The following is a 24,489-nucleotide window of genomic DNA, read 5'->3' as shown; positions in this document are numbered from 1 at the left end:
TATTTTAGACTTGTTTCTCTTCCACAGCTCTGGAATAACTATTTCCATTTGGCAGTGGCCTTTCTTACTCATGAATCCCTCCAGCTGGAGACCTTCTCACAAGCCAAACGCAACAAAATTATCAAGAAGTGAGTTTACACTTAAAAAGTTGCCGGGCCTTTTTGCTTTTAAGAAGCTTCATTTGCACTGTTCCAGTCATACCCCATACAATCTTAGAATGAGATGAAGCATGCCATGGAAGTGCTTGATTAATGAATGGTGATAAAGGGAGGAGGGGTGACTAGGACAGATGTCAGGTCTTTACACTGTGGATGTCGTAAGTCTGGTCAGACAGATCCTGAGCTATTTAAGGTCGGTTTAAGCACCTTGCCAAAAGACTCTTTCTACTATAAGGTCTGTAACAGAAAGCTTTTCATAGTTCCCAAAGCAATGCCTTATGCAATTCCTCAGCCATTGTGTAAGGTAGTTAAGCAAGAATCCTAAAAGCCCTGCAGTTCTTTAGTCCCCTCTTTGCTTTTTCTGTTTTGAAAGCGAGAGCAGTTCAGAGGCATTCATCAGTCCCAAAGCAGTAATTTTTAGTAACTTGTCCAGATTCACAAGGACACCGAACAGCTTTTACTTCTGCATTTAGCTAGAATCAAGTGCCTAAATATATTTGTAGATCTTGACATAGAATTTTGTTAGGGTATACGTAGTTAATGTTTACCATCTTTTTTCTGCGATAATGAGGGCTTTAAGAAGCATGATAATTAAATATTCTTGCATACTCTCGATGTCAGCAATTAAAGCTTTAGGGAAAAACACCAAATACAACAGAATTCTGGGTAGAATTGCATGAAGCAGCAGGACTGCAGCTTTATTCTGCTCTCAGGGAGTCTGCAGTCTTCTGCCATAATGGCACATGGCCGTTCTCTTCCTCTGTGCATTGAGCATTAGTGCTGGGCAGGGTAAGGAAGAAAAAGATAAGGTGAACATCTAACAAAAGGTAAGTACTATTGAGGAACTTCTTGATCGATTCCTAGTACAGAAAATAGTCTGTGAGACCCTTTGGTATAAGTGCCCAGCATATCCAGGTTTGTGTGTGGTGGGTTTTTTTAAGGAGAGGGTAATGGATTTCTGTGGTTTTGCCATTAAATTTCTTCAGCAACTTTGCAAAGGTAATTTCAGTGTGTAGGACTTTTTCATCTTTTTCTTTCTAATACTTTTTCCTAGGTATGGGGACATGAGGAAAGAAATTGGCTTCAAAATAAGGGATATGTGGTATAACCTGGGTGAGTTCCAGCCAAAGAATTATCTTTATTCAAGCTCTCAAGCTGGGTTTCAAATCCTTTATTTCTTTATAAAAGCTGCTCATGTTTTATGTGGGGAAATACACTTAAGGTTCAGCTGTTTCAGAGCACAGAATCTCTTTTCCCTTTTCTGTGAATAGCTTGCAAAAGCTGATCTCTTCTCACGTCAGCTGCTGAAATAATTTCTCAGATCCTTTACAAAGGATGTTCTACCATATGAAGGACAAGAGTAGAATTTTTCAGAGAGCCTTTGTGATTTGCAACATTGCATGCAATTCAGTTCAATTTTCTTGGACTATTCCTGAATTTTGGGGCTGTAACATGGTAATTCTACCTTAAGTAGCCATTTTCCGTGTAAAATGTGTGTTCTAAGCAGAATGTCTGTGTTTTATGGTCTTTATTTTATATGAATAATGTGCTTAAGCATTTGGATATCCAAATCCTGCCATTAGGATGTATCTGACTTTGACTTTCTTGCAGGTCCCCACAAAATAAAATTCATTCCCGCAATGGTAGGCCCAATTCTGGAGGTAACCCTGGTCCCAGAGCCTGAGCTACGGAAAGCTACCATTCCCATCTTCTTTGATATGATGCAGTGCGAGTTTAACTTCAGTGGGAACAGAAACTTCCATATGGTAAGGGAGCCTGGTATCTTCAGTACAGATGTTCCACAGTATGCATTGGGCAAGAAGGAGAAGAGAGCATCTAAACAAAACAAACAAAAAAACCACACAAAACAAGCATTTTGCCAAACACCTTGAGAAGTTATTGTTAAGTGGTTTGTAGGAGTCAGGACTCTTCAGTTCTGTCCCTGGCTGTACGTTTGCATGACTTTGATAATTAATGAATTCTTCTGTTTTCATACCTTTCTGCATTTGCAGATGTGTGAATACCCACATTTAAATTGTGAAGCAATTTGAAGACCCAAAGAGAGTACCCTAAAAAGTCATGTCTATGTACATTTATAATAACAATATAAATTCCCACAGGACAGATCTATGGCTGTAAATGTAAGTTACTATAAAGAAAATTGCTGGACAATCAAGTGTTAGGAGTATGTGGTTGCTTACATACTGACTAAATCCCTCATTAACTTCAAATTTGGCAACACATTTGTGAATACTGATGCCACCATTATGGAAAGGAGAACAGTGATACAAAGGACAGACAGGATTTGCTTGAGGCTACACAAGTAAAAGGACAGAGCAGGGAACAGGACCCAGATCCCTGAGTTCCAACCCTGTGCTAATTTCTCCAGAAGTTGCCTTTCATTGCTACCGAGAAAGCACCAGAAAGTGAGGAAGGAAAAAAGAGGATCTTTGCTTTTGCCCTGAGCTTAAGTTTTCACTGCAGTTTCTAAAGACTTATTCTTCCAGCTTTCCTCTGGGGATATCAGACATTAACATCTCAACTGGCAGGCAGGGGACACTGTAGTTACGCTGTAGACAGTCTTCTCCCTGGAGATAGGTAGGAGCCATCCGTCCAAAAGGCAGCCACCTTGGCAGTTCAGACTGTTGTCAAATGTGATGTGCATCTCCCTAAGCACCACGCCCACACCAGCTTAGACCCCAGCTTCAGTGCACACATGGGATCTTTCTTCCCTTGGGGTCATCAGTCTTTGGTGTGGTTGGCTCCAGGATCTCAGGGGTTTTTGGAATTGGTAGAAGGAAACGGGATGTGTGTGGCATGGATTTTCCATTCCAGTGGTATTTATATGCTAGCCACAGTTAAAACTGAGACTATGTAGTTGACCTGCTTGCACATAAAAGGGCATATCTTCATGGCTAGACAGATAATCACACAGGACTTGGTTCTTGCAGCATGAGAAGATGCTTTAATTAGTGGTCACAAATATTTATGATGGCCAGAGAGTTGTGACTTTCCCTTAACTGATGGTAGTAGTTCAGTTTCTTCAGGGTGAGTGAATGACCATTATCATCTGTAAGTTGGCTGCTAAGATGCTTCTCCATCCTAGCAAAATTGAGGTGCTAATGGATGGAGGAGAAGAGGAAGCATTACCCCAGAGCATGACTTTCCAGTGACTGTAGGGTGAGAGAGGGAGGACTTCTATTTCCTTGCTCCAATCTTGTCATCTTGGCTTCTTAACATTTTTATTCTGCTCCAACGATGAAAGCGTACTCTAGCTTTGCATGTAAAACCAGTGTCTGATGGCGGGGAAGTTCAGAAACACCAGCCACAAGCATTACTAATGTTCAGACCACACTCTTGAGAGTTGCTGTCTATTTGATTTTGGTTTTTTGCCTTTTCAGTTTGAAAATGAGTTGATAACCAGACTGGACCAGGAAGTGGAGGGTGGCCGAGGGGATGAACAGTACAAGATTTTGCTGGAGAAACTGTAAGTTTTATGAAGAACAGAGGCTCTTTTTTACAGCTTAGTTGCCTATTTTTCTAATGCAAAGAAACCCTAATTCATTACTCCAGTGAACAGGGAGACAGTGTAGTTGACAGCAATCTTAATGCTATATGGGTATTCTGAGACTGATTGCCTTAAAATGATGCTTTTATTCTGGAGCAGCAACTTGCACAACTACCCTGAAGCTGGAGATGAAAGGCTAGAGGCAGGTGCCAAACTGGCAAGGGGGTTGTAAATGGAAAAGCTTGAGAACAGCAGGCTCAGAGTTAAAGCAAAATCAGAGCCTTCTTTTAGCACCAAGAGTAGAATCCAGGTTTTTGATCAACAAGGCAGGCTTTGACCTGCCTGACGTGGGCATCTCAAGTCGGTGGATGCAGTGCGCTGTTCTGCACTGTGAGTCTCTGTTCAGGAAACATATTTGACTCTGTTAGCTGAGTGGCTGTTTGGGTAATTTACGCTGAAGTTCTACTTAACACCACTCAGAACCGTAACTTGAGTATTCCCTTCCGTCTCTCTGGGTGTATCTGCAGCCTCCTGGAGCACTGTCGGAAGCATAAATATCTATCTGCTTCTGGAGAAGTGTTTGCTTTGCTGGTCAGCAGCCTGCTAGAGAACCTGCTGGACTACAGGACAATCATGCACGATGAAAGCAAGGAGAACCGCATGAGCTGCACTGTCAATGTGCTGGTACGGGGAAGGCTGGGTTTGGATACGGGTGCTTCTTTACTGACCTGCCTTTTGTGGATTCCGAAGGGGATTTTTTGTAGGATTTTAAGTAATGCTTTATGCCATTTCTGGTTAATGATGCGCCTAAATCAGGCTATCAGCCATTGACAGCTGTAAAGCATAGAAAGATGTACAGTCCAAAATCAAGTCACATGGCTAGTCCTTGTCTACCTGGTAATCTGAAGCCCTGAAATACAGGCAGGAAAGATGGGTAGCTGATAGTTTGGGAAATGTGGGCTTAAGTCTCTGTTCCACTGCAGAGAGCCTGTATGACTTCAGACAAGCCGCTTTCTTTGCCTTACCCCTTCTCTAGAGGTGACAGTAGCCCCACCTTATGTTAAAGGGATGGTTGTAGGGATGTATGCACCTAAGTAGGCAAGATGACAGCGAAGATCTTTGAAATATCTAAAACTGATGCTTAAGTTACTTGTCTAGAGATGATTATGCAAATCCATGCCACTTTACATTGTGAAAGTTTGACTTGTTTTCCTATTCTTGGCAGAATTTTTATAAGGAGAAGAAACGAGAGGACATTTATATCAGGTAGGCTGTTTCCCTCCATAAACATGTATAGAAGCCTTTATTTCTCTTGGTGTTCTGCACACTGATACAGGAGTCCTTCACATCAAGTAAGAATTGCTTTTCATTTGTTTAGGTATCTATATAAACTCCGGGATCTGCACACAGACTGTGAGAACTTCACAGAGGCAGCATACACTCTCCTTCTCCATGCAGAGCTGCTCCAGGTATTACATTAAAGCCAATTTTAGTTTGCACTGTCAGGATATGGGTTTTAAATGAAGTGCAAACAGCTCAGAATAAACAATTCACTTTTTGGGGTTTTTTTTTTTTTTGGTTTGTTTTTTTTAACGTGGCTTTGCATTACCTGGGTTCTAGTGGTCGTTAAGGAGCTTCACAATTTTGCAAATTGCACAGCAGCTAAATGGATGAAAGCAAAAATGTTGTTAGCATCAATTTGTTAAATACCCTTGGTGAAACAGAGTGCTATAGTGAGCTGGGAGAAAATGTCTGTGTTAGGGGTCGTAATACAGTGTTTTCCCACTTCTCTGTGAACAGTGTAAAATGCATTAGCCTAAGCCATCTTAATTTGGATTTAAGTCAACCTTTTCATTTCTTCCACAGATTAATAAAGCATACACATTCGCTTAGTGTCTCAGCGTAAGACCTTAAGCCAAAAATCATGCCAGTTTTGCAGATATAATTAAACTTGTATTAACACTTTAGAGTGATTTTTAAATATGACTAAAATAATTGTACAAGTTCAGACGAATTCTTAAACTGATTTGAAATGAACTTTTAACGTAGAAAAATATTAGCTTTCTGGCTGCTTATATATGCAGTGAGAGAGCATAATCAGATGTTTTTCTGAGCAGCTGGCTGGAGTGGTTTAAGAAGTTACTGCGTACTAGCTACTTGTTATTCTAACCATGCTGCTGAGATGCAGTGTTTGTGTGTGCATTCCTAGTTTACATTAGTCAGCCAGCGCAGCTTATATCCTTCTCCCTTTGCATTGATGATGGATTTGTCTTGAATGCATCCCTGCAGAAGGTGAGTCTCTCCACTGTAAGGGCTTGTTAATCTAACAGTGTTCCAGTTCTTTCAACTTTGCCTGTTTTCCCTCTGTACTAGTGGTCCGAGAAGCCGTGTGTCCCTCATCTCCTGCAGAGGGACAGCTACTACGTCTACTCACAACAGGAACTCAAGGAAAAACTCTACCAAGAAATTATCTCCTTCTTTGACAGGGGCAAAGTGAGTATCTCTGCAGTGTTCCTACAGTTCACTGGTAGATACTTGGCTTGGTGAATGTAGCTGGCAGAAGTTGTTAAAACAACTTCTGTTAAAAGCAGACATGATTCCATAACGGGCTTTTGATGCTTTTTAATAAAGACCACAGTACTGGCATGAGCAGGGTATCTATTTGTCCTGGAGATCTTTGAATCCTTCTATTTCCTTGTTAGTCAAAGAGCACATGAAAAACTAACCCTGTTCAAGATACCGGGTAGATGAGAAAACTATAGGTGTTTTCCTTTCTTTTTCTGGGTAATGGCTTCTGCCAGGTTTTTGCATTGCGGTGAGTATGGCTTGTCTGGCTGATGCTGAACTTGTGTTAGTTGCGCTTTGGATGGATGGTTCTACCAGAGCTGTATGAGACAAACCCAAGGAAGCCTGATGCAGGGGATGAAGTATTGGTGGAGGAGACCACCTGAGCTTCTCTCACTTGCTGTTTGGACATGTCCTTCTACCTCTTTGTGCCTCAGTTTTCCCTATCAGGAGTAACAATGGAAACCTTGCTTTGCAAACCACTTTCAGATCTACAAATCAAAAGAGCTGTGTGACTATAATAATTACTGCAAAAAAATGTACAGCATGGAGTCTAAGGGAAAGTTGGCAGTGCATTAAAGTACTGCCTGAATTAAAATCAGCTGAATTTTTTGTTTACCTATCTGTGGTAATGAATGCTTTTAACTGAGTCTTTTATTTTGTTTGTGCTCTTCTTCCCTCACCTGCCTCCCTTCACCCTCCATGGAGATGTGGGAAAAAGCCATTCAGCTAAGCAAGGAGTTGGCTGACATGTATGAAAACAAGGTCTTTGATTATGAGGGCCTTGGTAATCTCCTGGTAAGATTTTTTTTTTTTTTTCCCTCCATTTTCAGCAGGCTGCTGAATGCTTAAATTAATACTGTTGAGCAGGATAAACCCAAAATACATTTATGTTAAAGACAAACCAGCATAACCCCCATGGTTTTGTAAAGCTTAATATTAGAAGAATGTTTTCATAATTTTTTTTAAAGTGTGTGGTTTTGACCTTGTAATTAGCATGACGATATCGTGTGCAGATGTTTAACATTCTTACTGATAATCAAATACGGTAACATTTGCATGGTGCATTTTCAGGCTCCATAAATCTCATCACCTTGTTATTTGTGTGATAAAACTACTGTGTATGAACACAGAACTATAGAATCATCTTGGTTCTGAATTATGTTTTCTAGTGGTTAAAGATGTAACCAGATGGTCTTTATGTTCTTTCATATGAGAATCATCTGCCCAGTTTTATTTCTGCCAGTTCTCTGACATTTGTCACCATTTGTGTCTGCTCAGTTTCAGAACATTATTTTTAATTTGTGGTGCAATAGTTAAGGATTTCGGGTATCCTCTTGGAATCCTAAAAAACATGGCATTGCTGTCATGTCTGCAGACCAGGAAATGGAGTTGATTCTGGCCCAGACAAACCAAATATTTAACCAAGTAAATGGATAAGTATGAGATACCGTATCAAAAAAACAGTTGTAAAAAGTATTCTGTAGGGGCGAACTAATAGATCAGGAATTGTCACTGGGAATGTGAGCTGACAGACACTGTCTGGCAGTGTCCTTGAACACTCCAAAGTGAAAATGCTGGTGACTCTTTTTTGGTTTTTTCCTTCCAGAAAAAACGAGCTACTTTTTATGAGAATATTATGAAGGCAATGAGACCTCAACCAGAGTACTTTGCTGTTGGATACTATGGTCAGGGTTTCCCCTCTTTCCTCCGGGTAAGAATTCTTCAGCACTCAAGTTCTGGAGTGGTGGGTACCCTAAAAGTCACAACTTTAGCAGAGCTTCTGAGAAAATTCAGATGCCAAACTCCTTTTCCTTTGAATGACACTGAGAGATCTAAATTCCTGAAGTATTTCAAAACACTGCACCATATAAAAAGAGACGAGACTGGATTTTTCTGTGTTAACAGCTTTAATAAAGTTAGTGTTTTAATAGGGTTTGTTAGATGATTGGTATGTTCTTATATGGACTTAAACAGAATCTACCTTTTATATTTGTGCCCTATAGACTTCCTCCAAAATATGATTGTTGCCATTAGAAAACGTTTAGCTTGTAAAGAATTTATCCCATTGCTTTTCAGCCTGAATCAGCCTAATTTTCAGGACATGGATCATTTCAATGCTCAAGCACATTAGTAAGAGTCTGTCCCACGCAGAAGAATTAAAATGCAGAGATGCTTCCTGTTTGAGATTGCTGCTAAGCATTTCTGGATCTATGCTAGCTGTAATACAAGAATCTAGCCAAAGTGAGTCAGATGGGCAGGGTGCAGCATACTAGAAAATATTCCCAACTATTATTTAAAATTGAGAAACATTTACATTTTCAGACTGGAGTTGTTTGAAGTTACTGGCCTTAAATGGAGGCCAAGCTCATTAAAAAAGAAAAATGTTAACTTAGGACTGTGGAGCTGGATGGCATAGAAGGCTTTCACCTCCAGGTCATGTTTTGAAATCCATCCCTTCCAGAAACCTCCACTGCTTGGTGGCCAGTTTGGAAAAGTAATTGGCCATGGTCTAACTGTTAAGTCTGTAGCGTGAAGCTGCCATAGCTGCCCATTTTGTTAATGGTAGCTGAAGAGATTCAGCAAGGGAACAGAGGTAAAACTCGTGTCTTTGTGCACAGAGAGATCCCTCAGTTAACTCGTATCATAAGTGGTCTGGCAAGGAGCATGCAGTTCCCTGCATTAAAGAACTTTTTGGGACACATGTTCTAGTACTTAAAACCAGTCCCATGACTGAGATTTCATGTGTTGAATGTGTGAGTTCTTAGAGTGCTAGAAAGCATGAACGTGTTCAATAACGTATGTGGAACAATGAATTTTCTAGACAAATGAGGATGCCGTTGCAGGGCCTTGCTCCTGCGAGTTGCTGTGTTGTCACTCCAGCCTGTGTTTCTTCTCTCATGTTTTCTGACTGTCTGTTAAGCTAGGGGACAGCCCTTCATATAAATTAGATCTCTGAGACTACTCTGTGTATGTTCAGAAAGCTCTTACTCATCGCTTTGTTTAGCGTTAATTCTCTTTCTTCTGCTACCCACAGAATAAAATTTTTATCTACCGTGGCAAAGAGTACGAACGAAGGGAGGACTTCAACCTGAAGCTGTTGACCCAGTTTCCTAGTGCAGAGAAGATGACCAGCACTGCCCCTCCAGGAGAAGAGATCAAGTCTTCTCCTAAACAGCGTATCTTTTGGTTCTAATAGGTTTTGGCACATTCAAGGTCTGCCTCTTCCCTAGAATAAGAGAATTTGTAAACAACAATAATAAGCAAGGAACTTACTGCTCCAGGGGGACTTTGAAGGCAGGCACTGGGCATGAAAATAAGACTATCCAGAATTGCAATAGTGAACTTAAACATATTGAAAAAGAGAGACAGCTTGATATTGTCAGAGTTAAACGAGTTGCTGTTAGGATGAAACCTTAACAGATGGCAGGTCAGGATTTCTTGTGCTGCCTTCTCAAGCAGGTGGTGCTGACTGCTGTAGTATATATGTGATCCAGTTGGGTATTTCTAGGTGAAAGAGGTAAAATACAGGCAGTGAAAGTGGGATATAAAGAAAATGGAAGTATGCTCTGTTCTTGCTTGTGGTTAACTAGCATTTGTGAAAAGGCTCGGTTTTGTTGGTTTTTTTTTTTTTTTTTCCCCTAGAAGTCACTTTGTGAGAAGTGTGAAGTGATTATTTATGTTGATGAAAGTTGTTGGGTGAACAACCTTTTTTTTTTTTTTTTTTTTAATTTGTTTTCTTTCTGCTGGTGAAACTCCAAAGTGTGTGACACAGCACACCACTAGGCTTAAGATCCTCTTTCTCTTAATTGTGAGCATCACCAAGTGCAACCTAGTGAAGATGCTTCAGATTCTTGTTTGTGACTTCCAGTCAATAGCAGATGTGCTCCTGGAAGATGTACATCAGTAAAACCAAGTTACTGGGCTTCTGGCCTGTGTTATACAGGCCAGATTAGAGAATCCGATGGTCCAGTTTGGCCTTAAAAGTCTGTGTACAAAGGCACAGCTCAAGCAGTGATACCAGATGCTTCCCTTGCAATAAGCCTGCCAAGCACTAAATCCACATAGGAAATTAAAATTCATTCAGGACCAAACTTGGTATCAAAAAATGCCTCCTCTATTGCTGCTTTGTTTCAGCTACTTCCTTTGCATCTGTTTGTGTTTGTTCTAATGTTTTTGGCTCAAGATGAGCCTGAACTGCAAAATTTGGATCCAGATCTGAACTCTTCCAAAAGTTTGGGGGTGTTTGGTTCCGGGTCTTTGGCATAGCCCCATTGTAAAGGGGAGCAGCTGCATAGCTTGGATTTGGTACAGGTTCTTCTCGAACTCTTACAAACACCTTCGGAAAAGATGAGGAGTTTGAGTGTCCAAATCACTGTTGTGTTAGGCAGGGGTTGCTAGTTCTGGAGTTTGTTTTAATTTCATGCTTTTTTAACCTCCGTTGTCTCAGGTTCTTTTTTACTTTTGCTTAGAATATGCTTCCTTGCTCTTTTATGACAAAGTGCCTTGTTCTTCCCTTGGTTATTTCATAATAGTGTACTGGTGATATTGAGTGAGCTGTACACGGTCTCAGGGAATGCCCGCACAGTTAAACAGGCTAGTTTTCCACCAGCTCTGAACTAGAAGCTGTATAGCATGCTTAGCATGGCATGAAGCCCAACCTAATAAGCTCTCCTGAGAGAAGGAATATATTAGCTTGGGCTTAGTGCTTGATCTAATGTGGTTATGTGGTTTTGGGTTCAGGTTTGGCTAGTATCCATCTGGCTCTTCAGTGCGGGCAGAATGACCTTGCCTTTGCTTTCAAAATAGTGTTTAGAACTACGCTCAGTGAAATAAAGGATGTATGGGGCTACCCTACCTGCCAGTAAAACATTGCCACTTCCGAGTGCAACTGGCAGGTGATTCACAGAAATAATCTATTAATGTGGGTCATATTGTTTATGCTTTCCTTTTCCATACAGGTTTTTACTTCTGTAAAGCCTTCAGTACAGTCCTTAGAACTCTGGAGGAACAACATTGTAAGCTGTTGTGCTTGGGGATACTGTTACTAACTTTGTTTTTTAATTTCTGTCATGGTTCACAGTTGCAAAAGCTGAAGATGAAGTAGATATTCACTGGTTAAAAACAGCCTACTTTCTTCAGTTAGCTTTATTGCTCTAAAAATGGGGAGGGAGGGGCAGCTTCACTGTGCTGGAAGAATCTGACAAATAACCATGGGGCGGTGAGGGAGAGAGAAGAAACAGATGCATCCGTTACAGAACCTAGCGCAGAATCTTGTTTTCCTGTCCCCAAAGTAGAAATCGGTAGCACCCAGGCTTCCCAAGCCTTTCACCAGGGTATTTCAATAGTTGGAAATACTCGTATAGCCCTTATCTTTTGGGGCTTTTAGTTCATGAGTAGCATACAAACTACAAGAAGCAATATAATGCCTATGATTGTTGATGAACTACTAGGTATTTTTCTTCAAACATGACAAGAGCACAGGGAATTGTTGAGAAGTCTGACGTTTGATGAAAACAGGAAGGGTATTCCACTCCCTCTCCTGTTTTCCTGAAAGGATTCATAGTTTTTCATCCTTAACTAGAGCTGCTCAGATGTGCAGTGCTTTATTGTGAAGCCTGTGATGAACCTGCCACCTAATTATAAAGATAAACCTGTTCCTGAACAGATCTTAAAGTAATTTCTTTTCCTTTTCCCTCAACATGTCCTCTGTATTTTTCTCGACTAGCCTAGGCACAAGGTGCAGTGCCTTTGTGTCTTGTGTAAATTTGTTTCACAGTCCAGCTTAAGCGTGGTTGGTTTTGAGAGGAAACAGAAGAACCTTTCTGTAAGGAGGATGGGAGGTGAGAAAACTCACCATTTACTCTGCTTCTTTCTAGCTACTACAGAGCAAACGAGGTACAGCAGTTCACGCACTCCCGACCAGTCAGGAAAGGAGAAAAAGATCCAGACAACGAGTTTGCTGTGAGTCCTTTGCTTTTGATGCCAGCTGGTTTGGGTTACTGTGCTATGAGAAAATGGTTCTGTGCATTTATTTATTTTGTTGGTGGCATTTTGAACAGCACTGTCAGAATTGTTTTTCCTCCACCTGTGGCAATGGAATTTTGCTATTCAAAGGTAGGAGAAAAATTGCACTTTGCGTTGCAATCTTTACATAGAGCCAATGTGATAATGTCAAGGGGCTCTGCAGCTGAAGTTGTAATGCTCAGAATCCTTGATCTAGAATCCATAAGTATTGTGCTGTCCAGCATCAGCTTCCTACAGAGTACACCTGTGTGTCTGGTAGATTGTGGATGATGTAGCTGTCCTGAAGGAGGCCAGCCTCTAACCACGAAGGATCAGTTCAACTTCAGACCAACTTCTAAGATTTGCAGTGGAGAGGGAGCCTTGGATGTAGTGTAATAGCACGTTTCCTTGCTGCCTGTGAGGCATACTGTTGCTCGTGTGTAGTGGTTGAGCGTGTTGCGTATAACTCTGGCTAAATATGCCATAGTCGCAGTCCTCCTAATAGTGGTCCACATGGAGGGTAACAGCCTGCTGCTGCTAATGTTGATACCATTTAAATAGTAGAGGTGGTATTTGTTGCCAAAAACACTGGGTTCCATCCCAGTTAGTGAAGGTGAAAGTCATTGTGTAGGTCCTGCCAGCTAGTGCTAAAAGCCTGATTCCACGCTCTACCGCAGAAGGGAATTGAATTGCAAGACCAATATTTTCCTTACATCTTGGAATTTTTTCCTTCTCTAACTAGAATATGTGGATAGAAAGGACAACCTACACCACAGCGTATTCATTTCCAGGCATCCTCAAGTGGTTTGAAGTCAAACAGATTACAACGGTGAGTTCTGCATATGGTCTGGGTCTCATTCCCTCCAATCTTTCATGGAATAGAGAGGCTTGCAACAGTTAGGACTACTAGTCCTTGCACTGTTGGATGTGGCACACCAATAACTTCTGCGTCAGCTAAAAGCAAATGTGTAGCTTCTTTGGTGTGCTTGTCTTTTTATGCCATTCTGCAGACAGCTCTACCCAAGGCAGCAAAGTTCTACATTGACTGTATAATGCTTGGGAGGGTGGTTAATTCTGGAACATACTCCACAGTCAGCAGCCAAGTCCTAAACTGTTTTTCCTTCGTGTTAAGGTGTAAGATTGTTCTTGCACTGATCTCTGAATGGCAAGATAGTTAGCACAGGGAGTCCAAAATCCTCTGCTGGAAATTATTGGGCTGCCGTTCATACGCAAGGAGTTACGTAATTTCATATTCAGTGGAGGCGAATGAAGGTTTATTCTGTTTCTTCTTTCCGTCAGGAAGAGATCAGCCCCTTGAAGAACGCCATAGAAACGATGGAGCTAACCAATGAGAAAATCAGCAACATTGTCCAACAGCATGTCTGGGACCGGAGTCTTCCTGTACATCCTCTCTCTATGCTCCTGAATGGGATTGTGGACCCAGCGGTCATGGGGGGATATACCAACTATGAAAAGGTCTTTTTCACGTTTATCTGTAGCTCAGTTTGACCTCTGTAATGTTGAAGACCTGAATTGAAATACGGGAGATTCAAGTTCAGTTTTCAGCTGTTACTCAGACATAGTGCGTTCTGTAGCTATATCTGTCTGTTCAGAGCTCAAAGAAGAGGAGAAAAAAACAAAGAGATTTCCCTTAGACTGGAAGGTGGAAAAACCCCACATCTTTAGTGGTTTAGTGTTTGGTTTTAGTGCTGTGCATTGCCACAGAGATGAGTGATCCAGCTCTTTTGGGCCTCGTTTACGGTGGTGATAATAGCATGGCCCTACCTCATGGGGGCATTGAGGTTCTTGGTCAGCCCAGAAAAAACAAAGAAAAGCAAAAGAGCTAACGTTTCTCCATTGTGTTAATATAGAATGGTAAGGATTTCTCTTTCCAGCAGATAATCTGTCTGTGGAGTTTTGCAGCAAAGAGCATATATGTCAGGAAGAAAACAGTGTTTCTTACCCAGGTTTATTCAGTTGACTTCAGCTGAACAGTGTATGTTCTTCCTTTATTGAGATGTTTATCTTAAGCTGTTTATTCCCAATATCTAATGATGGTATTCCCAGCACAAAATGTATTGCTTATTTCCATAAACTGAATGGATGGTGTTAAAACACATTTAATTCTTCTCAGATGTGTTCCAGTCACATGAAATGAAGTGCAAAAGTTAAATGGGAGAGGGTCTGATTTATCTGGGGTCTAACTCTGCTGATTCCAGAGGAGTCGCTTACTTTGCCAGGGCTGAATTTGGCCCTAAATCCTCCTATTTTATGAATTAAGGTTGACATAAAGTTTAGAATTACGAAAGTGGGAAAGCAGTTAAAACTAGGAAACACGAAGTATCTGTAACCACATCTGGAAACACTCATTTCTGGTTCATATTTTCCTATTTCAACTGAAGATCAGTACAGAACATTTGGCTTTTGTGGGCGGCTAAAATCTTGAGTTTTAATTGTTTCATTGTAGCCAAAAGCCAAAGTCTGCATTTTTAACATGCGCTTTCTTCTTGCAATAATTAAACACTTTCAAGAAAAATCCACTGGGAGCTACCCGGCAGTCCTTTCACAGGCTAACCTCCTCTTGACATCAGCCTTTTTCAGAGTCAGACCGCTAGGCCTATAAACACTTGTATATACAGTCCAGTTAATGGAAGGCAGAACTAAGAAATATATGCAGAGACTGAAGTAGGTCAGAGACACGTTTTAAAACCAAATGAAAAATTATTAGGGATTTTATCTAGGAAAAAGAAAAAATAAATTCTTCTGACCAGGAATTGTGATACATTTCAACACAATATACTGTAGCACATAATGTGAATTGGCACAATTTGAAGGCTTCAGTCCAGGAAAGTGTCCTTGTGTTTGTTCAACTTTAAACCGATACCAGATTCTGTTGATTAAAGGTAAACACATTAGAAGCGTAGACTAAAGGTGCTTTGTTGAATCAAACTGTGAGTCAAACTCTCGACACGGTCTTTATTTCTACTGAATCTTTGTAACAAGCCCCATGTGAAAATGTTGTACTTAAGGGCTTAAATCATAGAACTTAAGGAAATTGCAGGCAGGAGATGCCCTGTTCACCTTTCTGCCGCTGAGGTTGTTTGCCTGTCATTGTGTACTGTAGGTCATTAAATGCTAAAAATTAAAGAGACGCCTTGAAGTGAGAACTCCGAGACTGGATCTGCTACTCGCATTTGAGTGACAAGTAACGTAGCCTTGATTATGCACATCGATACTATTTTATGAGAAGGGAAATGGAATTGAAGAAAACCCTTGTGATAAAGTAACTTTTTTTACGTATCAGTGTTTTACCAAAAAAAGAGTAAAATTTGGGGTTTGTTTCTTTTTTTATTTTTACAAAAATAGTCTCTTTTCCCAGTTCTCAACAAATGGTTCTTTCTCCTTCAGCTTTGTGTCACGGAGATATTTTTAAAAAAAAAAAAAAAAATAAAATTGCTATGAGGAATAATGCCAATTAATTGCTTTTAAAGTACAAGGATCTTTCACTCAGAGTTAGCTGTGAAAGCAACGTAGTGTCTCTATCGTCATCTCTCTTTGCTTTCAGGCCTTTTTCACAGAGAAGTATATTCAAGAACATCCTGAAGATCAAGATAAAATTGAACTGCTTAAGCAACTAATCGCTCTACAGGTATCATATGGGGAAAGAAGTGGAAGCACTATGTATGAGTGCAGATGTTTTTCCAGCATCATTGTTTTGGAGACATAATGCAGATAAATACTATAAGAACATTCTGGATGTGTGTACAGTTGTTTTTTTATTTTGAGGAAACTGTCATGTTCTAAAATTGTGGCCTAGACTGCTTCATGTATCTTGTGTTGCTCTGAAATGTTATTCTGGAATAATTGCCAATGTGGCATAGTTGTTTCGTTGGTTCCCGCCCCCCCCCCCCTTCCCTCATGAGCATAACAAAATATCTGTTACCTTTTCATGAAATCATCAGACCTAATGTTTTGTCAGTCTGACCATTGAAAGTTTGTCTATTTTGACCTGCATAGCAATGAAAAATTGCCCTAGTTTTTTTTTGCAATGCAAAGTGCATCCCTGCAGGCCAGTTTTTACACATTTCCACACAACAGAGCCCTGTTAAAGCTACCTCATAATCACACAGCTTTGGGGGCTAAGAAGTGATACTCCAGCATTTAACATACTGTGTCTTCCAAAGCAGAACATGGAATCTGAGTAGGGAAGAGGGAACCATACATATAGATGGGGAAAACGTTCATGTTTCTTGAACACATAGAGCTCAAGTTACTACAGTGTCACAAGTTATGAGTCAGTAGCTGAGCTTCCTTACTGTATAATTGCTTTTTTTTGCTTCTGCAAACTCAAAACATATTGATTTAAGGCCTTTGATTGTATCTGAGATGTGTAACATGCATAGAAAATTCCTTCCTGGAACAGGAGGGCTGATTTGCCCTTTCGTAGCTTAATTTTGTTCCTCCTTTCAGATGCCATTGTTGGCAGAAGGGATTAGGATCCATGGTGAGAAGCTGACGGAACAGCTGAAGCCTCTACATGACAGACTGATAGCGTGTTTCAAAGAGCTGAAGAAGAAGGTGGAGAAGCAGTATGGTGTAATAACCTTGGTAAGTGTACCTGGTTGTTTAGCGTTTTGCCTTAAAGAAACACAACTTTCCCCTTTCCCAGTTGTGTCTGAGTTAGTGTTACATGATTTACCACAAGCATATTTGTCTGCAGCCTCCCTCCCTCACCGAGAGGAAACAGAGCAGGTCAGGCTCTGTCGTGTTGCCTTATATCATGTCTTCCACGCTGAGACGGCTCTCTGTCACATCTGTGGCGTCTTCTGTGGTCTCTACATCTTCCACGTCATCTGATAGCACTTCCTCCAGACCAGGTTCAGACGGGTTAGTAATCAGCCTTTACATGTGATTTACAAGAGCGGGGATATGCCTTTGCTAGAATTAGTTACTCTTAAAATGAAGATTGCTTCCATACACAATAGTAATAGCTGTGCATTTGAAACTTTAAATGGAGGCCAATGTTGTTATTTTGTTTTACAGATAGGGAGTTTGAAGCACAGGTAGGGATAGTTCTGGGAATTGAACCCACGACTGTTTGTCTCCGGGGTCCCAATTATCTACACGATACTGAAGAGGGATGGAGGTGGTGTATTTCAGATGCACACTATTTCTGTTTCCCAGGAATGCTGGAAAACAGAGGTGTAAGATACTACAAGGTTAATTTAGTTTGTGGTCTGCAAAGAGGTGCATAGTCATATGGTACTTGTTCTACCTACCTGTTTGCAGCTGCATACATGGCATTAAAAGGAGCTGCCACACACGGAAACATTTCCTGATGTTACTTCTCTGTCCGTCTAGTTTGCATCTGTGATAGCCAGGGAGTCTAGGTGACTTGCTCAAGGTCACACGGCAAACTCGGTGGCAGGGTTCAGCATAAAATGCAGGTCTGGCTCCTTCTGCAAGTAGATCACACTTTATCTTGTATGTAAGGCATTACACTCAAATTTCCTAGGGTAACTTAGGAGCACAAATCTCACTGAAAATTCCATGGTCATAACTCAGTTTTTCACATTAACTTCTTATGCAAACTAAGAGATCAGAGCTTTCTAACAGACAGCGCTTTAAATGTCTGGTGGACTAATGTTTCGTGTTTTTTCACTCTTTCGGTGTGGGCCACAGATCTATTCTGGAGCCTCTCTTGGAGAGAAGAATATCAACAGCTTCCAGAGCTGAGGAACTGCCTGTGAAAGATGATGGTGATAACCGGATTAGCAAACTCAAGCGGAAGGACTGGAGTATTAGCAAATCTCAGGTTATTGTAGAGAAGGAGCCAGAAACAGAACTGACTTCCAAAATGGTAAAAAAATAAAATAAAATAATAGCAATAATAAAATCCACAGCAGGAGATTTTAGTGTTTCCGTTGCTTTCAGCCATGCTTGTCATTGGGAACTTCATTAACTAGTAGGAGGGGTTCAAATACCAAAAGCCTTGGTCATCTGAGTAATTCTTACTTTTTTATTTGGAAAACTTGTGTCACAGACTGAACTGCAGTTTGGCTTAAGGTGCAAACTGGAAGCAGAAGGCACTGATGTTTCATCTAGGTGCTCAGTGCCCTCATTTCTTGTAGGCGTGGAGGACTGCGTGATGCTCTCAGCACAATGTAGAATTGTTCTGTTTTTGTTGGAGCAAGCAGATACTGCTAGCCCACTCAAAAATCCAGCTGGCAAGCCAGATGTTCGGCTGCTATCAGTCAGCATCACTGCACAAATCAAATATAGTGCAAGGTGAAGATCAGTTTGATGGATTGGGGAGTTGAAAAAAGATGGTCTGGTAGTTAGGTCACCAGCTTGGGACTTTGAAAAACTGGATCTTCCAGTCTGTACTCTGCTCCAGACCTCCTGCGTGAGGGCAGGAGTGTTTACTCCTTGAGCAAATTATTTGCAAAAGAGGCATAAAGGAGAATCTATACCCCCACAGGAGTGTTTTAACGAGGAATATGTTGGAGACTGTTAGGCATTCAGGTTGACAGTGGGATTCGGCATGATCACCTAATACAAACGGATAAGTTTCAGCTCAAAAGTAGAGTTGTATGACCTTGGAGTATTATCCTGATTTATGCTAAGACTATAATACACTGTCAGAGGGTATGTGAGAATTAGGCATCTGAGTATTTAAACTGGTGGCTCGGTGATAATTTGACTTAACACAGACTGCGTAAATAATGAGAAAACATGAGTAGTTCTATTTCCCTTTCCCTCCCAAGATCTCAACCGAATCTGGCAGGAACAGGTTATGCTGCTATATATTCAGGAATTCTCATCAAATCTGAGTGATGCTGCCAGCAGTTGGAGTCTGCAGAATATTTATAAAAAGGGGAACTGTGGTTCTAGAATCATGTCATTTGGTATGGACAGGCTTTCCACTCAAGAGGCAAATCTGGGGTTGTAAATATTAGTGGTTCAGGAGGCCTGGCCCTCTGCCTCTGGAAGAATTAAATGGGTTTAACCCACAAACTGTGATGTCAGCTGCTGATCACTTTACTGAGTAAAACTAGAGGGACAAGATCTGGGAGAAAGCCCATTTGTATCGACCAGTTCTCTAGGACAGTAAGGCATGTCTGTCCCAGACTTTGCATTGCAGACAGCTGAGAGATGCAAAACAGAACACCCACCCTGCCCTCTCCCCCCATATCTCTGAGGGCAAATTACATGTGTGATCGGCTTACTGAAGGGAATGAGCCGTTAAGGGTTATATTCATGCTTAAGAACATTGCAAAGTACAAAGAAAGCTGTTTCTTATAGCTAGTCTGTTCCAAAGCCGGATAGTGCAGCACAAGAATTGGACAGACTGATTTTATGCAGCTCTTGACTAAGCTGCTTGGGCGCTAGAAAGCCAGAGGGAACCAAAGGCTTGCTGTACGTCCAGCAGCTTTGGTCTTTGTAAGTTTTATATTCACTGTACACTAATGTGTGGTCCCTTCTGCACAGTGAGAAGGACCGTAATATTCATGCACTGGACTCTTGGGACCGTACTCAGATAGCCTCACAATTTGAGTGAAGAGCACAGAGGATGTGCGTGACACTGGAAGGAACTGGAACAACATCTCCCGAGTCCCAAATGCAAGAGATTTCCTCTGTAAAGCCTGAAATAGACCTGTTTCACAGACCTAAGGAGCTGGATGATACTAGCAGTCCTGACTTGCACCCAGAATTTCACTTTTTTTTTTTTTTTTTTTTTTGTCTTGGAAAGACCTTTTTCCCCCCAAATTTGTTCACAGAACTGCTAGTCAAATGCAGCAATTTTTCAGCTTGTCGTCTTCCCTTCTTAGTTAATACACACAAAGGTTGTTAAAAACAGTTTACTATTGCTACCTGGTTAGTAAGGTCCCACAGAAAACTGGATGTGTCATAGGAGCACAGTGTGTGCTTTTTGACATGGCTTAGCCAGTGCAGCGGTTTCACTCTTACGTTTCACCTGAATGCACCTTTCTCTTACGCATGACTTTCTGGAGCATGTTGATGCCTTTGTGACAGGTCTGATTGTCTGATACGTGTGCAGCAATCTTGCCGACTTCTAAAGGTTTTGTTTACTCTTTGTTTCAACCAGGGCATGTCAGGAAAAGCACAAAGGCCAAAGAGCCTTCAGTTAGGAGACAACAGACTGACTTTGCTTCAGGGTTCTTCACTCCAGCAATCAACGCCTTGCAGCCCACCACCCATCACTCCCAAAACCCCAAGAACCCAAAGTAAGTTCTGTTACAGACCAATTGCCACATCCTTCAGGGCAGCATCTGCAGTAGTAGGCATTAGTACATATTTGCTGAGGTAACCTCACTGGGGAGGGAGAGAGGAACTGCTCTGAGGTAGTTCACAGAAAGTGGCTCTGGGCTGTTAATGTTTGTAGATGTTTCTGTCAGATAACAGAATTTGGCAGTGTTACCAAAAGATCATACTTGTGACTTACATATCACTTGTTAAAATTAGTGTATCAGATGAATGCCAGAGAACAATTTTTATCTCTTTCAATTTCTTTCTTGTATTGACTTGTGGGAAGGTGTATTAAACCTCAAGGTGAACATCACATGCAGTCAATGTAGACGCTTGTAAATGCATCAAGTGAGATGGTTACAGCACATCCTAGAGGAATATCTCCTGTGAATTCACTGGATGGAACTGCATCAATCCAGCATGGTATTTCTGATCAGGTCTATGGCTAAATTTTCTGGGCAAGCCATGAAGGCTTGTTAATTAACGAACAATAACTCCCATCGCATGGCAAAAAGTTTTAGGAGAAGTTGCTCTGCAGCTTAGAAACTCAGCTAATAAATGTTACAGCTGAAAGAGAAGGAATTTATCTTGAAGAATTAGCAAAATGAATGATTTGTGCAGTTACCTTCCTTGTGTATCCAGTAAGCTCTGTAGTTAATGCTGAAGCAACATATAAATATGGCTAAGGTAAAAATACAACCGTAGCGTCACCGCTGCCAACTTCCTTGCTTGCCATTGCATTTCTCACTCTACTGCTCTTTTTTAGAGGAACAGAAGTTCATATGTAGGACCTGACTGTCCTTCCTCTTAAGTGGATATAAATTCAGAATCCAGCGAAGATAGTGATCTAAAGTAGCATAAAACTGTTCTGACAGGATTAAAACCAAAAAATACATATGAGGGTGGGGGACAGGGTGGGGAGACAACCAGAAACACAAACAAATGCAGGAATACTATATGAAGAGAGATCTGTGAAAGGAATGTGAAACCTCGCTCTTCTACTTAGCAAGTGGTTCTAATTGCCATTACTAGCAGCACAGCTTCCCAGGAATTCTTCTGAAGTTTGGGTACTTATCTACTCCATCAACTGGAGTTAAAATCAAAGTGAATTCTCAGGTTGAGGCCCAGGCTGAAAGGAAACCCCACTGAACATTGCAGATGTGATAATGGATTCAATTTTCTGTTCTCTCAGGCATGCATTTTTCACATAAACTTAGACTCATTTGATGAAGATAGAACTCTTCTGGGCATTTTGAACTTAAGGGAGATACAACTGTGACTCTACTTTGACATATCCATTCATGTTTAGCTGTTAAAGCAGAGAACTGTTAGCAGATCAAAAGCACAAGATATTAAAATGATTCTCCCTTAAAATTCTACATGGTCAATCCCATTTCCCATTCCTTTTCCGCCTACTTTAATGTCTTTTCTTATTATTGTTGTTGCTTCTAGGTTTTCCCTCATTGCAAGCTGATGGATTGGCAACTGCTAGCTTACAGAGCACCCCACCCCCACCTCCGCCCAAGAGCAAACCCTATGAGAATAACAACCCGAGGAATTCTGTGGAGGTAAGGAAATGAGAGCTGACACTTTTTTGGAAAACAGCTTTTGAGAAAGAGACACCAGTGGAATTTTCCAAGCCACTTCTAGGGTGGTGCTACTTGAAACTTGTCTAATCATTTTACTGGTTCACTCCCTGAAACCACAAAAGAATAAAAAGTTTTTTGCTTCAAGAGAAGGCTATCAAGTGCAGTCCCTTTTTTTTCAAGTGGGAGTTATGTTGTCCTTGGTTAGGCAAACGGTGTCTGGGGGTGGGAAGATATATTGAAAACAAACAAGCACAATGATTAAAAAGTTTCAAAAACATGATCAATGTAGAATAGCACAGTAATCTGGTCCTGAAAAAGAAAGGGGAAAAAAAAATTCACGCATTTTCAGAAATGATAAATGTCTCCTTCTGACTCCTCGGCTCAGAAGAATCTAATTTTTTAAAGTATGTATCATTAGTTACTTAAACCAGCTTGTATTATATCACCATCTCAGCCACAGCCTTTTTCTCAATTTCATCAAGTTGGTTTCCTTCTAGGAACATCAAATTGCCACTTTTTTTTTTTTCTGTATCACTGATGTTTCTCTTGCCCTGTGGGATTCCAAACTTGCGGATACTTAACATGCAAGTACTCTGGTCATTGTGTCAGAATAATTTCATCTGCCCCTGAAAGATATGAGACTGTAATTGCTTACCAATGCACAGCAACAGAAAGCATCCTTTTGTAACTGTGAAAGGGATGGATGTCTTCCCCAGTCCAATTTGCAAAGAAGATTTACGGAGTACCTTTGTGAGATGAACTGGAATTTGCCCAAAAAGAATTGAAAGAGTGGTCGCACTTAACAAAATACGTTACCTCTGACAACACGGGAAGACAACAAAACAGCTTATTGCTTGATTCTGTTAGAGAGAGAGATGACACTGACATAAAGCCTTGAAGCATGGGATAAATAGGAGGTTTTCTACTTTGCCCTTCATTTGGTCAGGATTGACTGTGCTTCTGAAAAGGGGCAGCATAGCTGCTGTAGGTGGTGTGAATGGCGGAAATATGCCAGCTCTAGGGATGCTATGGGAGTCGCTGGTTCAAGAGGATTAATAAAAGAGCCTCCTTCCCCTGAGTCTTGTAAGAAAACTAATTACTAACATGTTCTGGCTTGCAACATTGACCTTGGCTTGCAGCCAAATAAAAAGGATTTGAAGGGCTGTAAAGAGAGATTGTAAAAGTATTTTCTGAAGGGTTTTGTTACTTAGTTGTTGTAAAGTTGACTCTGTCCTCCTCCAGTTAAAATAGCCCTGAAATCTTGATAGTTTTGGCTAAGCAAGTGGTGAGCCACACAAGCTTCCTGTGAAGGGCAGGTGAACATCTCATTTATTTACCATATGCCCCTTAAAGCAAGCAGAGAGCCAACTTGAAAGAACCCACTGGTGCAGTCTCCTGCAAGAACAAGAAATGCCCTACAGGCCCCTGCGCTGGGCAGGAAGGCTGTGGCTTGCTTTAGTAGAACTTTACTTGCTACCATTTTATGGAATTAGTGGTACCATTCTGATTTGGAAGCGTTTTATATCCTTTTGGCACGGTGCAACTCATCAAGCCAGCAAGATAAAAACAGTTGAATTTTGAAACCTTGAGGGAAGTGGATTTATTGCTGTTTTACTGATAAATAAAAGGTGGGACAGAGGGACAAATGGCTCTGAATCGAAGTCAGGCTGCAGGTCAGAAGTAACTAAAGTATATCTGTAACTAAAGCGTATTCTAGCAACTAAAGTGTATCTGCTTCTGTTACCTCCTGGGGATGTGTCCTTGTTTGCCCCTGTCATCGATTGCATGTAGTACTGAGAGGCTGAATTCAAAGATTTGGTCCTGAAAGAAACATCAAGTAGTACAGGACCTTTTGGATTTCTTGTTTGGTAAAGCAAAATGTCTTAAGTTGCCAGTAATGGTTTATTATTGTATGTGGTTTTGTTCTATCTTCTCAGGTTGCTCCACCACTACCCAGCAGACGTGAAGCCAAACCTCCCCCTCCACCCCCAAAAACCAGAAAATCCAGCGTTGCCTCTTCAGAGCCATGACTGCAGTGAGGATCATCACTTGCTGGTGTGACACAAGCGCCTAGAGTGAAACGACTGCTTTCTTTTTACTGACATGCTGGGGCTCTCTGACCCTAAAGACTCGTGATCTCACCTGCCATTCCATTCACTCCCCTTAGAGTTTTCTTTGGGAAATACCAAAAGGAACTGTTATTGTGACTCTATTCCCAACCTCTGGTTTACCTTTCCAGTACTGAGACACTAATCACATAGCAGGAGAAATCACCCTACTAGAATTCTTGTCTGCCCTGAGTTTTTTCACTGATGCAATTTTAGCAGCTCATTCCTAGTGTAAATCTGTCACAGTAGTGATTTGCACCAGTGTTTGAAACAAGGTAAGCCAC

The 24,489-nt window shown here is 41.1% G+C and overlaps 1 protein-coding gene across 1 annotated transcript in view; it reads left to right on the top strand.

The window, feature by feature from the left end:
- Window positions 1-24,140, top strand: part of LOC309602160 (dedicator of cytokinesis protein 5) — an 84,664-nt gene extending 60,524 nt beyond the window's left edge. The window contains exons 31-52 of the mRNA XM_082335528.1: window positions 28-128; window positions 1,213-1,271; window positions 1,770-1,924; window positions 3,560-3,645; window positions 4,194-4,350; window positions 4,892-4,932; window positions 5,045-5,135; window positions 6,040-6,159; window positions 6,940-7,029; window positions 7,841-7,945; window positions 9,269-9,410; window positions 11,826-11,907; window positions 12,111-12,195; window positions 12,980-13,066; window positions 13,537-13,713; window positions 15,803-15,886; window positions 16,708-16,845; window positions 16,958-17,124; window positions 17,920-18,097; window positions 20,348-20,486; window positions 21,961-22,076; window positions 24,035-24,140. Of these exons, the coding sequence (XP_082191654.1) occupies window positions 28-128; window positions 1,213-1,271; window positions 1,770-1,924; window positions 3,560-3,645; window positions 4,194-4,350; window positions 4,892-4,932; window positions 5,045-5,135; window positions 6,040-6,159; window positions 6,940-7,029; window positions 7,841-7,945; window positions 9,269-9,410; window positions 11,826-11,907; window positions 12,111-12,195; window positions 12,980-13,066; window positions 13,537-13,713; window positions 15,803-15,886; window positions 16,708-16,845; window positions 16,958-17,124; window positions 17,920-18,097; window positions 20,348-20,486; window positions 21,961-22,076; window positions 24,035-24,127 (2,493 nt within the window). The 3' untranslated portion in view covers window positions 24,128-24,140. The remainder of the gene's footprint in view (window positions 1-27; window positions 129-1,212; window positions 1,272-1,769; window positions 1,925-3,559; window positions 3,646-4,193; window positions 4,351-4,891; window positions 4,933-5,044; window positions 5,136-6,039; window positions 6,160-6,939; window positions 7,030-7,840; window positions 7,946-9,268; window positions 9,411-11,825; window positions 11,908-12,110; window positions 12,196-12,979; window positions 13,067-13,536; window positions 13,714-15,802; window positions 15,887-16,707; window positions 16,846-16,957; window positions 17,125-17,919; window positions 18,098-20,347; window positions 20,487-21,960; window positions 22,077-24,034) is intronic.
- The last annotated feature ends 349 nt before the right edge of the window (window positions 24,141-24,489 follow it).

The sequence above is a fragment of the Platalea leucorodia genome, assembly GCF_965183815.1.
Source record: "Platalea leucorodia genome assembly, chromosome: Z".
Taxonomy (NCBI): domain Eukaryota; kingdom Metazoa; phylum Chordata; class Aves; order Pelecaniformes; family Threskiornithidae; genus Platalea; species Platalea leucorodia.
Note: the sequence above shows the minus strand (reverse complement) of the source record. Positions and strands in the feature narration are given on the sequence as shown.